The 13,270-nt window shown below is 39.0% G+C and overlaps 1 protein-coding gene across 2 annotated transcripts in view; it reads right to left on the reverse strand.

Moving 5' to 3' along the window:
• numbl (NUMB like endocytic adaptor protein) overlaps nt 1–13,270 on the reverse strand; it is a 64,860-nt gene that overhangs the window by 22,250 nt on the left and 29,340 nt on the right. The window contains exon 1 of one of the 2 annotated variants that reach the window (XM_058080816.2): nt 6,460–7,574. The exons of the other annotated variant lie outside the window; for it this stretch is intronic. Within the exon in view, the coding sequence (XP_057936799.2) occupies nt 6,460–6,500 (41 nt within the window). The 5' untranslated portion in view covers nt 6,501–7,574. Of the gene's footprint in view, nt 1–6,459; nt 7,575–13,270 lie in introns of those variants that run through there. 2 annotated transcript variants of the gene reach the window in all.

Genomic DNA, 13,270 nt, shown 5'->3' on the forward strand with positions numbered 1-13,270 from the left:
TTGGAATGGCTTGGTGTGTGTGTGTGTGTGTGTGTATATATATATATATATATATATATATGTATATATATATATATATATATATATATATATATATATATATATATGGTATATGTGTGTTCAGGCTACATGCTGTTTAGAATCTGATCAACCTACTATGTAGTGGGGGGACATATTGGCTCACCTGCTGATTGTATATACCGTATCTTTTGGACTATAAGTTGCTCCGGAGTCGCACAAGGCCAAAAATGCATACTTTGGTAGAAAAAAACATACATAAGTCACATTGGAGTATAAGTCGCACAAAGCCTAAAATGCATAATTAGGTAGAAAAAAACATACATAAGTCGCACTGGAGTATAAGTCACACAAGGCCAAAAAATGCATACCTAGGTAGAAAAAAACATACATAAGTCGCACTGAAGTATAAGTCGCACAAGTCCAAAAATGCATAATTAGGTAGAAAAAAAAACATACATAAGTCACTGGAGTATAAGTCGCACAAGGCCAAAAAATGCATAATTAGGTAGAAAAAAACATACATAAGTCGCACTGGAGTATAAGTCGCACAAGTCCAAACATGCATACTTAGGTAGAAAAAAACATACATAAGTCACTGGAGTATAAGTCGACAAGGCCAAAAAAATGCATACTTAGGTAGAAAAAAAAAACATACATAAGTCACACTGAAGTATAAGTCGCACAAGGCCAAAAATGTATAATTAGGTAGAAAAAAACATACATAGGTCGCACTGGAGTATAAGTCGCACAAGGCCAAAAATGCATACTTAGGTAGAAAAAAAACATACATAAGTTGCACAAGGCCAAAAATGCATACTTAGGTAGAAAAAAAAACATACATAAGTCGCACGAGGCCAAAAATGCATACTTAGGTAGAAAAAAACATACATAAGTCGCACTGGAGTATAAGTCGCACAAGGCCAAAAATGCATACTTAGGTAGAAAAAAAAACATACATAAGTCACACTGGAGTATAAGTCGCACAAGGCCAAAAATGCACACTTAGGTAGAAAAAAAACATACATAAGTTGCACAAGGCCAAAAATGCATACTTAGGTAGAAAAAAAAACATACATAAGTCGCACGAGGCCAAAAATGCATACTTAGGTAGAAAAAAAACATACATAAGTCGCACTGGAGTATAAGTCGCACAAGGCCAAAAATGCATACTTAGGTAGAAAAAAAACATACATAAGTCGCACAAGGCCAAAAATGCATACTTAGGTAGAAAAAAAACATACATAAGGCCAAAAATGCATACTTAGCTTATGCTGAAAATCAAATAACATCTTATCATATCATTCACTTTTTTTTTTTTACTTTTTTTTCAGTTGTTTTTTAAACAAAACGTCCTCAGTCTATGTGTTAATAGTTCCATATCATGCATTACACAAAGCCAGTCCTCCTGTACCGGGGGTCTTGGATTAAGCCATTTTTTGGTCATATCATTCACTTTTAAGCGGGGCAGCGTCCCCAAAACAAAACCATAAAACAAAAAGTACTCTGTAATGGTCGGCCTCTCTGAGCGAAGCAGACGGCTGTGTCACACTAGACATTTCCAGGTCAATATTATTGCCGCCCAATCCCACAAATCACTCGCTCACAATCCCCAATTGGACTCTAGCGGCCACACAAAGGGATGAGGGGGAGTGGCGTACAGTAAAAATGTGCCTGCGTGTGGGCGGGGCCTGCTGATTGATGTCAATTGACAGCTGAAGCGGCGCCATGTGCCTCGCCATCAGCCTGGCACCCGGCGTGACCGTCGTCTCTGTCGTTCTCCTCCCCTAACTCGCCCCGACTCACTTCACACACACATAACCACAAACGCACACCAAACACACACACACACACGGACACACAAAGTCCGTGTCCTTCTCCAGTGACTCCACTCTAATGTTTCAGAGGAGTTGCTGGGTGCGGTGAAGCATTACAGAAAGCTCCTTTAATTCCATTAGGAAGTGGTCATCTTACATAATAAGCTTTACACCTCCTTCATATGCCTAAAGCTGCGATGCATTGAAGGAGTGTGGCAAAATATCGCTATGGAACGAGTGGGGATAATCTGGTTGCCATGACAACGATAACACCGATATAACACATCAGCCGAGTACGGTCAATGCACAACACAGATATGAGAGTAAGTCAGAGGTAACACACAAGAGCTTTTAACATGGAATTATGAAATATGTGATTATGGTTCAGCAAATGCTGTATTTCTTATCCAAATAATATTGCAGTATTCATTTGATTACTGCTAGGAAACATCAAAAATGTGTTTTGTTTTTGCTTGCGTGTGTTATAATACGTACGCAACTACCACTTCATGAAATGAAATCGACACCCTAAGTCCATAACTTCATGTTCTGTTAAAATTAAATAAAATTAATTAAATTAAAACCATGAGATAATGTTGAATATTTGATATGATATATAATTTGATATTATGATAAAAACACACAATCTCAAATCTGGATGGAGGTTTGCATCGTGGCCAATAATGCAGATTTTATGTCATCATCATCATCGTCATCATCATCATCATCATGCTCACCTGAACTTTCTATGTGGGAATCATATTTTCAGTATTTTAGTTTTATTTTATTATTTTCAGTATTTTAGTTTTATTTTATTATTTTGCCTATTTTTCTGATTAGTTGCCAAAACTCACACACTACTACTAATACTACTATATAGTGACTACAGGTTGAAATGCAACCAAACGGAGAGCAAATACTAAGTATACATATAGTTAGTATATGTACTTAGTATACTAAGTATATACTGAGTATACTGAGTAAATACTTTCACACATGAACGTTCCTTCTCCTCACGATGACGGCATTTCATTCATCTTATCTATCATCAACTCCGCTTGCTTACATATATCTTATTATCTTATCATCTTATATCTCGTCAAAGAGAACCACATACTTTTTCACGGTGCAACAAAACGAAAACAACACATCCACAGCATGTTCACGCATTAACTACTACTAACATTAACTACGTGGGTGATTAACAACAGGTAAGCGGTAAACATAACATTATTCATGAGTGCCCACAAGGCATGCTGGGTAGTCAACAACATGAGCTGTGAACAATAAAACATTACATATTAACTCCCCTGACGAACTCCTCAACTTATTTTGCAATCAAGCAAAACAACAACAAAATGCTACCCAGCATGTATTGTGGCTGGACTATGTGGCTGTCCTTTTGGAATGTTGGAATGTTTTGGAATTCCACGTTAAAGGTTTAAAAAATATCACCTCGTACTTCGGTACGTGACAAAAATAAAATAAAAAACAATTAATTAATTAATTTAAAAATATAAAAAATAACAAATATAAAAATAAAATGTAAAAATATTTTTAAAAAAATTAAAATAATTTTTTTTTTAAAAATAACTGTAATTTTTGTATTAATTATTTAATAAAAAAATATGAAAAAATTAAAATATAAAAATTTAAATTAAAGATATTAAAAAATATATAAAACATAAAAGAAAAAAAATTAACTATATTAGGAAAGCAGGAAGTGAACAAATACAAAGGTTTGCTTCTTCCTACTCCTTTTGGACATGTGGAACTGGGAACTGATTATGGGATGCACTCAATTGGAATCTGATGCATGTTCAAATGAAATAAAACCATTACCAAAAAAGCAATTTGGGAACATGCGGTGGCCAGATAGACAAGAGAGACAAGCCGCAGTTTGCGCACCTCTGACATAGTGAATGTTATGTCTCCTCTACACTATATGCACTGTGCCATTATTAACTTGTCACCAGGAATGACCCACACAGGCACACCCATGATTAAATATTATTATACATAATATTCTTCCTCTACTCCAGGCTTAATGCTGAATGTCACACCTTCTGCCACACTTTCATTTCCTACCAACCTGAGTTAAGCCTAGAGAGATTGTGTTTCTGCTGATGAATAACCACATTCTGGTCTATCATATAGAGTTAGAATTCGTATTGCTCAGCTCCAATGCATGTGTTCAAACTGTAAAAGCGTTACAGTACATGCTTGCATCCTGGGTAATGTCCGCCTGCTTGTCTGCATGCATCTGCTATAACAGTACTAGGAAGTAGGTCTGCCCGGGAAGTTAATCCAAACACATTGTTCAGCCAGGCATAAAGGGGGGCAGTGGGGTCGATACGCTCCACTATCATAATGTCGTGCTGTGCTCCCACTTTGTATGTCCTCTCCTATCAGGGCACGGCTGGTGCGAAAGACCGGCCTTTCGTCTCTACCTTGTCTGTGATACTGTAAATGACATGGTACACGGTACATGGTTCACCTTCACTTGCCCACGCCGGGAGGAAAGGCTCCAACATGATCCCACGCAAAACTATACAACTACACGGGGCATATGGTAATGGTAATGGTAATGGTTTTATTTCATTTGAACATGCATCAGATTCCAATTGAGTGCATCCCATAATCAGTTCCCAGTTCCACATGTCCAAAAGGAGTACGAAGAAGCAAAGCTTATTAAATCATACCCCTCCATCTGGTACTTTTACAATCACTAACTGTTACATTTGTTCACTTCCTGCTTTCTTAATATAGTTAATTTTTTACTTTTTTTATTTTTTTTATTTTTTGAAGTTAAAAAAGTTATGTTTTTTTTAGTTTTTTGTTTACTTATTTATGTATTTATTTATTTATTTTTTTCATTTTTTAAATATTTTTTAAAATAATATTTTTTATTTTATTTTAAAATATATATATATATATATATAACTTACGTTAAAAGTCAATTTGTGAACTGACACAAATAAACTCAACAGAAATATCTGCAGTCAACCTTTCATGAACTTAACTCAAAGACTGAAAATTGAAACGACTATTTCTCTCAATTGTTCAACAAATCTGTCCAAACGTGTGTTAGTCATCACTTTGCAGAAGTAATTCATCCGCCTCACCGGTGTGTCTTGGGCTGGCTACAATAAAAGGCCACTGCAAACCCTGGTTTATGTACTGTAAATGATCAGTCTGCAGACCCTCGTGAGGATAAGCGGCATAGAAGATGTCTGCAGACGGACTTGGTGGTGATATCATTTACCCCCCAACAGACGCCAGTTGTTACCTCGTGCTGTAGGGTCGCACGTTTTTTGGGTAAGGCTGAGGCAAGGCTCGCGATAATTTGATTATTAGAGCCCACAAGACATAAAACAACACCCCTATAGTCACCTTTGCTCTCGTATTACCCGATATAGTCGACATAATAAGAGTAAGTAAGGCATTTAAGACATAAATAAGACTTGTGTGTGTTGCTACAAATGTGCTCCCCAAGAGGAGCAGAGTGAGTGGTGGACAGGAAGTTGACAGTTTGAGTTCCAGCTTGCCACGGTTTACGGCCACAACAGTAGCTCATGTTTTTATTTTGGATTATTATTATTTATTTTTATTTTTATTATATGAATTATTGTTATTATTATAATTTGTATTATATGAATTATTATTATTATTATTATTATTATTATTATTATTATTATTATTATTATTATTATTATTATTATTATTATTATTATTATTATTATTATTGTGCCTGTTGTTTCGACCCTGCAATAAAAGCCTGTTGTTTTGGTGATCAAGTCTGGTGATTGTGTATTTGTTTCTATTTGTATTCAAGAAGAAAGACAACTTTGGAAAGTCTCAATATACCTTATTACTCTATTAGTGTCTGCCTCCAATGTCAAGCGAAGTTATCAAATTATTATTATAAGCTCATTTTCTGCCTCTTCTTCGCTTGCAGTCTCCTCTCTGCAATTTCACTTTCTTTTTCAAAGTCAACTTTCACACCCCTCCTCTCATCATCTCTACACCTCACATTGCTTCATTTGTCCTCATTTCATCTCCAGCATTCTCACTCTCCGCCTTGTTCCTTCTGTCCTTCACAAAACACATTTGAGTTGTCCCTTTGGTCGTGAGGACGGAGGAGTACATACGTGACCATAGCAAATACTACATACTCTGTACTGGAAAAGGTATCTACGCTCAACTCCAGAATTCCACATCTTTTCATGTGCTCCTGCAGATAAAAAAAAGCACGCAAGGAAAAATACATTGGGTGTTTGTATAAATCCACTATGTTTAATCTCTTCCATATGGGCTTGTGGTTTATGCATCTGCTAAGGCTATTACCCTCCATGAGCCTCGTGGACACAGGCGACACCAGACCTATTATCAGTTTGGCAGGGACTGAAAATAACACAGTAGCCAATAACACAACATCAGGAACAATATACCATCTGGTCTTGACCTCCAAGGGAAATAGACTGGAGTGATGATTGCTAGTGACAAAGATTAGACTACAATTTTAAATCAAATCAGTAGAAAAACATCTAAATAGAAAAAGAGTTGGACGTCACCTTCCGGTTCCTGCACAAACACAGTAACACACACCCTCTCCCGGACTCACCTGGGCTCGATGGCGTCCCCCATCTCACCGCAAGAAGCCATCGCGGACAGAGAAAGATCGAGACGTGACAAGCCGAGGCTTTGAGACTTTGGCGGCGGCGGCAGCAACAGCAGCGCAAGAAAAAGATGCGAGGAGGACAGAGCTTGTGATGATATCGCCACTCGGGCTGAGGGGCAGGGAGAGAGGGAGCGCCGAGCCACGGAGAACCACACCTCTTCCGAAGAGATTAACTTGGAAAAAGAATCCTTGGCACACCAGCCCGCGGATGCGAAGAGACACACAAACACAAACGGGATGACCGCATGAGCGCCCGGCGGACAGATGCACGGATGCTAATGCCGCACGCTCACAGCTGCGCTATGAATAAACGACAATCAATGTCTGCCCCAAATCCTGGGACCGGGGAAGGACTACAGAGACTGGATGAGAAAACAGAGTAAAAGGAGGAATAGGAAGGGTGGGGGGGGGGGGGTGATGGTTAAGTGAGTCATGGCGGGTCCTGACACACTTTTCTTTGCTCTCCATCTGCTCTTGGCGCACTGGTCAAGAGTGCACTGGGGGAAAGGGTGAAATGTAGGGCCGGGGCTCGGGGATAAGCGCTGGAGGTGGAGCTGCTCCGGGTCAAGAAGAAGAAGAAGAAGAGGAGGGGCTGAAGGGCGCCACACAATAATATTTAAAATCTGAACTTAGCAGCAACTACAACAGGGGTGGCAAAACGGTTTCTACAAATTGAAATACGAGTCAATGACAACACAACTGAACTAAGTGGTTGGGCCACCCTTAGCAGCAACAACTGCAATCAAGCATTTGCGATAACTTGCAATGAGTCTCTTACAGAAATATTGGGATTCATCCACATTGGAGAGTTTTCCAGCATCTCAATAGGATTCAGGTGAGGATTTTGACCAGGCCAATCCAAAGGTCCCCCGGACCATCACACTACCACCACCATATTTTACTGTTAGTATGATGTTTTTTTCTGAAATGTTACGTGTTAGGGTTAGTTACGTTTATCCAAAATGTATTTTCCCAAATTTATTGGGGATCATCAAAATGTTTTCGGGTCAAGAAGAAGAGGAGGGGCTGAAGGGCGCCACACAATAATATAATTCTTCTACGAACTTCTAGTTTTTAAAACTGAACTTGGCACCAACTACAACAGGGGTGTCAAAACGTTTTGTTTCTACAAATTGAAATATGAGTCAATGACAACACAACTGAACACAAATTTCAGTTTTTAAATAAAACTTTTCATTATTATGGAAGAAGAAAAATCCAAACCTGTTTGAAAAAGTCATTGCCCCCGAAATAAAGTGGTCGGACCACCCTTAGCAGCAACAACTGCAATCAAGCATTTGCGATAACTTGCAATGAGTCTCTTACAGAAATATTGGGATTCATCCACATTGGAGAGTTTTCCAGCATCTCAATAGGATTCAGGTGAGGATTTTGACCAGGCCAATCCAAAGTTCCCCCGGACCATCACGCTACCACCACCATATTTTACTGTTAGTATGATGTCTTTTTCTGAAATGTTACGTGTTAGGGTTAGTTACGTTTATCCAAAATGTATTTTCCCAAATTTATTGGGGATCATCAAAATGTTTTCGGGTCAAGAAGAAGAGGAGGGGCTGAAGGGCGCCACACAATAATATAATTCTTCTATGAACTTCTAGTTTTTAAAACTGAACTTGGCACCAACTACAACAGGGGTGTCAAAACGTTTTGTTTCTACAAATTGAAATACGAGTCAATGACAACACAACTGAACACAAATTTCAGTTTTTAAATAAAATTTTTCATTATTATGGATGAAAAAAATCCAAACCTGTGTGAAAAAGTCATTGCCCCCGAAATAAAGTGGTTGGACCACCCTTAGCAGCAACAACTGCAATCAAGCATTTGCGATAACTTGCAATGAGTATCTTAGAGCGCTGTACAGAAATATTGTGATTCAGCCACATTGGAGAGTTTTCCAGCCTTTTTAAGGTCGGACACAGCATCCCAATAGGATTCAGGTGAGGATTTTGACCAGGTGCCCCGGACCATCACACTACCACCACCATATTTTACTGTTAGTATGATGTTTATTCTAAAATATTACATGTTACGTTTATGTCAGCTGTAATGGGACACACACCTTCCAAAATGTATTTTCCCAAATTTATTGGGGATCATCAAAATGTTTTCTGGCAAAATTGAGACAAGCCTGATCGGCTGTTTGGAGAATCCCAAGTTACATATTTTACCACTTCCTCAATAGCAATGAGGAACCGGGATGTACAGTCAGGACCAATTCTATTCAACTCCCTGTTGTTCCGGATCGGCTGTTTGGAGAATTTATTTCATTTTTATGCCAATAACGGCCATCCCAAGTTACATATTTTACCACTTCCTCAATAGCAATGAGGAACCGGGATGTACAGTCAGGACCAATTCTATTCAACTCCCTGTTGTTCCGGATCGGCTGTTTGGAGAATTTATCTCATTTTTATGCCAATAACGGCCATCCCTAGTTATATATTTTACCACTTCCTCAATAGCAACGAGGAACCGGGATGTACAGTCAGGACCAATTCTATTCAACTCCCTGTTGTTCCGGATCGGCTGTTTGGAGAATTTATCTCATTTTTATGCCAATAACGGCCATCCCTAGTTATATATTTTACCACTTCCTCAATAGCAATGAGGAACCGGGATGTACAGTCAGGACCAATTCTATTCAACTCCCTGTTGTTCCGGATCGGCTGTTTGGAGAATTTATCTCATTTTTATGCCAATAACGGCCATCCCAAGTTACATATTTTACCACTTCCTCAATAGCAATGAGGAACCGGGATGTACAGTCAGGACCAATTTTATTCAACTCTCTGTTGTTCCGGATCGGCTGTTTGGAGAATTTATCTCATTTTTATGCCAATAACGGCCATCCCTAGTTATATATTTTACCACTTCCTCAATAGCAACGAGGAACCGGGATGTACAGTCAGGACCAATTCTATTCAACTCCCTGTTGTTCCGGATCGGCTGTTTGGAGAATTTATCTCATTTTTATGCCAATAACGGCCATCCCAAGTTATATATTTTACCACTTCCTCAATAGCAATGAGGAACCGGGATGTACAGTCAGGACCAATTCTATTCAACTCCCTGTTGTTCCGGATCGGCTGTTTGGAGAATTTATCTCATTTTTTATGCCAATAACGGCCATCCCAAGTTACATATTTTACCACTTCCTCAATAGCAATGAGGAACCGGGATGTAAAGTCAGGACCAATTCTATTCAACTCCCTGTTGTTCCGGATCGGCTGTTTGGAGAATTTATCTCATTTTTTATGCCAATAACGGTCATCCCAAGTTACATATTTTACCACTTCCTCAATAGCAATGAGGAACCGGGATGTACAGTCAGGACCAATTCTATTCAACTCCCTGTTGTTCCGGATCGGCTGTTTGGAGAATTTATCTCATTTTTATGCCAATAACGGCCATCCCAAGTTACATATTTTACCATTTCCTCAATAGCAATGAGGAACCGGGATGTACAGTCAGGACCAATTCTATTCAACTCCCTGTTGTTCCGGATCGGCTGTTTGGAGAATTTATCTCATTTTTTATGCCAATAACGGCCATCCCAAGTTACATATTTTACCACTTTCTCAATAGCAATGAGGAACCGGGATGTACAGTCAGGACCAATTCTATTCAACTCCCTGTTGTTCCGGATCGGCTGTTTGGAGAATTTCTCTCATTTTTTATGCCAATAACGGCCATCCCAAGTTACATATTTTACCACTTCCTCAATAGCAATGAGGAACCGGGATGTACAGGACCAGGACCAATCCTATTCAACTCCCTGTTGTTCTGGACCACACACATTCATTCATTCATTCATTCATTTTCTACCGCTTTTTCCTCATGAGGGTCGCGGGGGTGCTGGAGCCTATCCCAGCTGTCTTCAGGCGAGAGGCGGGGTACACCCTGGACTGGTCGCCGGATCACACACACACACACAAAATATATATCCCCCAAAATGTCAGCATTTTTACATCAATGCTTAAGTCAGCAGGAAAAAACAATGCGCTTGTTAAATTAGCATATTTGACTTCGGCCTTGTACCGGAGCAGAGCTCTTCTGTTCAATAGACAATCTATGTTAGTGGGAAGGACATTCGCATCTCCGCCTGCATTTTTAATGACAAAAATGTGTCTTTGTGCATTCCTGCTGGTGTACTGTTGGAACGACTCACCACTGAAATGTTGTGTTCATAACAAAATACATATTTACTCTGCACGACACACAACATATTTGATAAAACGTATCTAAAGAGGAAATGTATGAATGTATATGAATGTATCCTCTGATAAATAAAATGTTTGTGGTGTTTGTGTATTGTCCTCACATCAAACAATTGCCAATCACTAGGTCGCATTTAATAATTCAAATTCCCCCTTTGTATAATATACTACTTAATTACTACTACCTTTTGCATTGTATTTCTAACCATAATTACCTGCTCCTATTCCTTTCTTCTGCAGGCCTCCAGGAATGAGCGGTACAGACACCAGGGACAGGAAGGTGATAAATAGTCAGGTCTAAAAATAAGCTAAGTAGTGAAGACAAAGCTGCAGCAAACCCAGCTTTACAAAGTTTTAGACAAATTAGTGGATACTTTAAATCTATTTTTTATTGTACTGTAACCTGGACAAATACTGCGCCACATATACTTCCCAATCCCAGTGTATGTGTGTGCCGTAATTAATGACTCGGAATGTTCAATACTTGACTTGACTTGAGTAAATGAGCTGCAGGCCACTGAGCGCAAACTGGCGTACAATAATCAGCTCCAACCTTTGATAACCTATTGATTACAGATTGCACTAACTTTTTCCAATGTAGCAATTTAAAAAAACAACAACAATATTTTGCATTTTCAAATCATCAAATTGAAATATGAGTCAATGACAACACAACTGAACACAAATTTCACTTTTTAAATAAAACTTTTCATTATTAAGGGAGAAGACAAATCCAAGCCTACATGGCCCTGTGTGGAAGAAGTCATTGCCCCTGAAACCTAATAAGTGGTTGGGCCACCCTTAGCAGCAACAACCGCAATCAAGCATTTGCGATAACTTGCAATGAGTCTCTTCAGCCATATTGGAGAGTTTTCCAGATGTTTTAAGGTCATGACACAGCATCTCAATAGGATTCAGGTCAGGACTTTGACCAGGCCAATCCAAAGTGCCCCGGACCATGACACTACCACCACCATATTTTACTGTTGGTATGTTTTTTTCTGAAATGCGGTGTTGTTTATGCCAGATGTAATGGGACACACTCCTTCCAAAATGTATTTTCCCAAATTTTTCAAATGTTTTCTGGCAAAATTGAGACAAGCCTGAATGTTTTTTTTTTGTTCAGCAGTGGTTTTGGTCTTGGAACTCTGCCATGCGGGCCGTTTTGACCAGTGTCGTTCTTTTCGTGGAGTCATGAACACAGACCTTAACCTGGGAAATGGAGGCCTGCATTTCAACATGTTGTTGTGGGGTCTTTTGTGACCTCTTTGATGGGGTCATTTGTGGATAAAATGGTTTTATAACAGACGAGTGGTTTGCCTCACAGCTAAGAGACCCGAGTTCAATTCCACCCTCGGCCATCTCTGTGTGGAGTTTGCATGTTCTCCCCGTGCATGCGTGGGTTTTCTCCGGGTACTCCGGTTTCCTCCCACATTCCAAAAACATGCTAGGTTAATTAGCCACTCCAAATTGTCCATAGGTATGAATGTGAGTGTGAATGGTTGTTTGTCTATATGTGCCCTGTGATTGGCTGGCCACCAGTCCAGAGTGTACCACGCCTCTCACCCAAAAACAGCTGGGATAGGCTCCAGCAATTTCAGTTAGGTTTTTTTTTTGTTCATAAAATCTGAACTATGCCTTTAATTGCAACCGTCCACGCCAATGGGAAGTGACTCGAGTGCCTCAATAGTTGGAGCCCCAAAATATTTCAGTCTCCATTTTCCACTCCTACCTGCAATGACCCAGTTTACAGGTAAGCCTAATTCCATTGTTGTTGTCTCCAAAATACTAGGAGGCAATGTTGGTCATTTTACTGCAAATATTGTTTGTCATCTGAATGCACTAATTGTCTAATTTTTATATCCCCTTTCTATTTGACATAAACAAGATGAGTCATATTGGAAAAATTATGATCACAAACCCTAAGTGAAGCATAGTTTAGTTAATGTAAGGACTAAGCCAAAACTATTTTCATGTCAAAACGGAATGGTGTCTTGGTGTCATGATTGTGCTTCAAAGACAGAAATGAACATGAAGACATTATTATTATTATTATGTTTGAAAATATGACTAGACTTTACCATTACCAACTTCCAGTACACATGTCGTCGTATTAAACTGTCAATCTCATACCGACAAAGAGTTAGCAGGAACTTTACTCGGGATGGGGATTAGATTCAGTATCATATTCAGTAATGGTAATGGTAATGGTAATGGTAATGGTTTTATTTCATTTGAACATGCATCAGATTCCAATTGAGTGCATCCCATAATCAGTTCCCAGTTCCACATGTCCAAAAGGAGTAGGAAGAAGCAAAGCTTATTAAATCCTACCCCTCCATCTGGTACTTTTACAATCACTAACTGTTACATTTGTTCACTTCCTGCTTTCCATAATACAGTTTAAGTTGTTTTTTGTTTTTTTTTTAATAATGTACCTCGTATCGAAGTACAAGGTGATATGAGCATCCAATGCCATAATGGGTACCATAGTAAGTGTCAATATAGTGATA

This window comes from Doryrhamphus excisus, linkage group LG8, assembly GCF_037039965.1.
Source record: "Doryrhamphus excisus strain RoL-2023G ecotype Guam linkage group LG8, RoL_Dexc_Guam_v1.1, whole genome shotgun sequence".
Classification (NCBI taxonomy): domain Eukaryota; kingdom Metazoa; phylum Chordata; class Actinopteri; order Syngnathiformes; family Syngnathidae; genus Doryrhamphus; species Doryrhamphus excisus.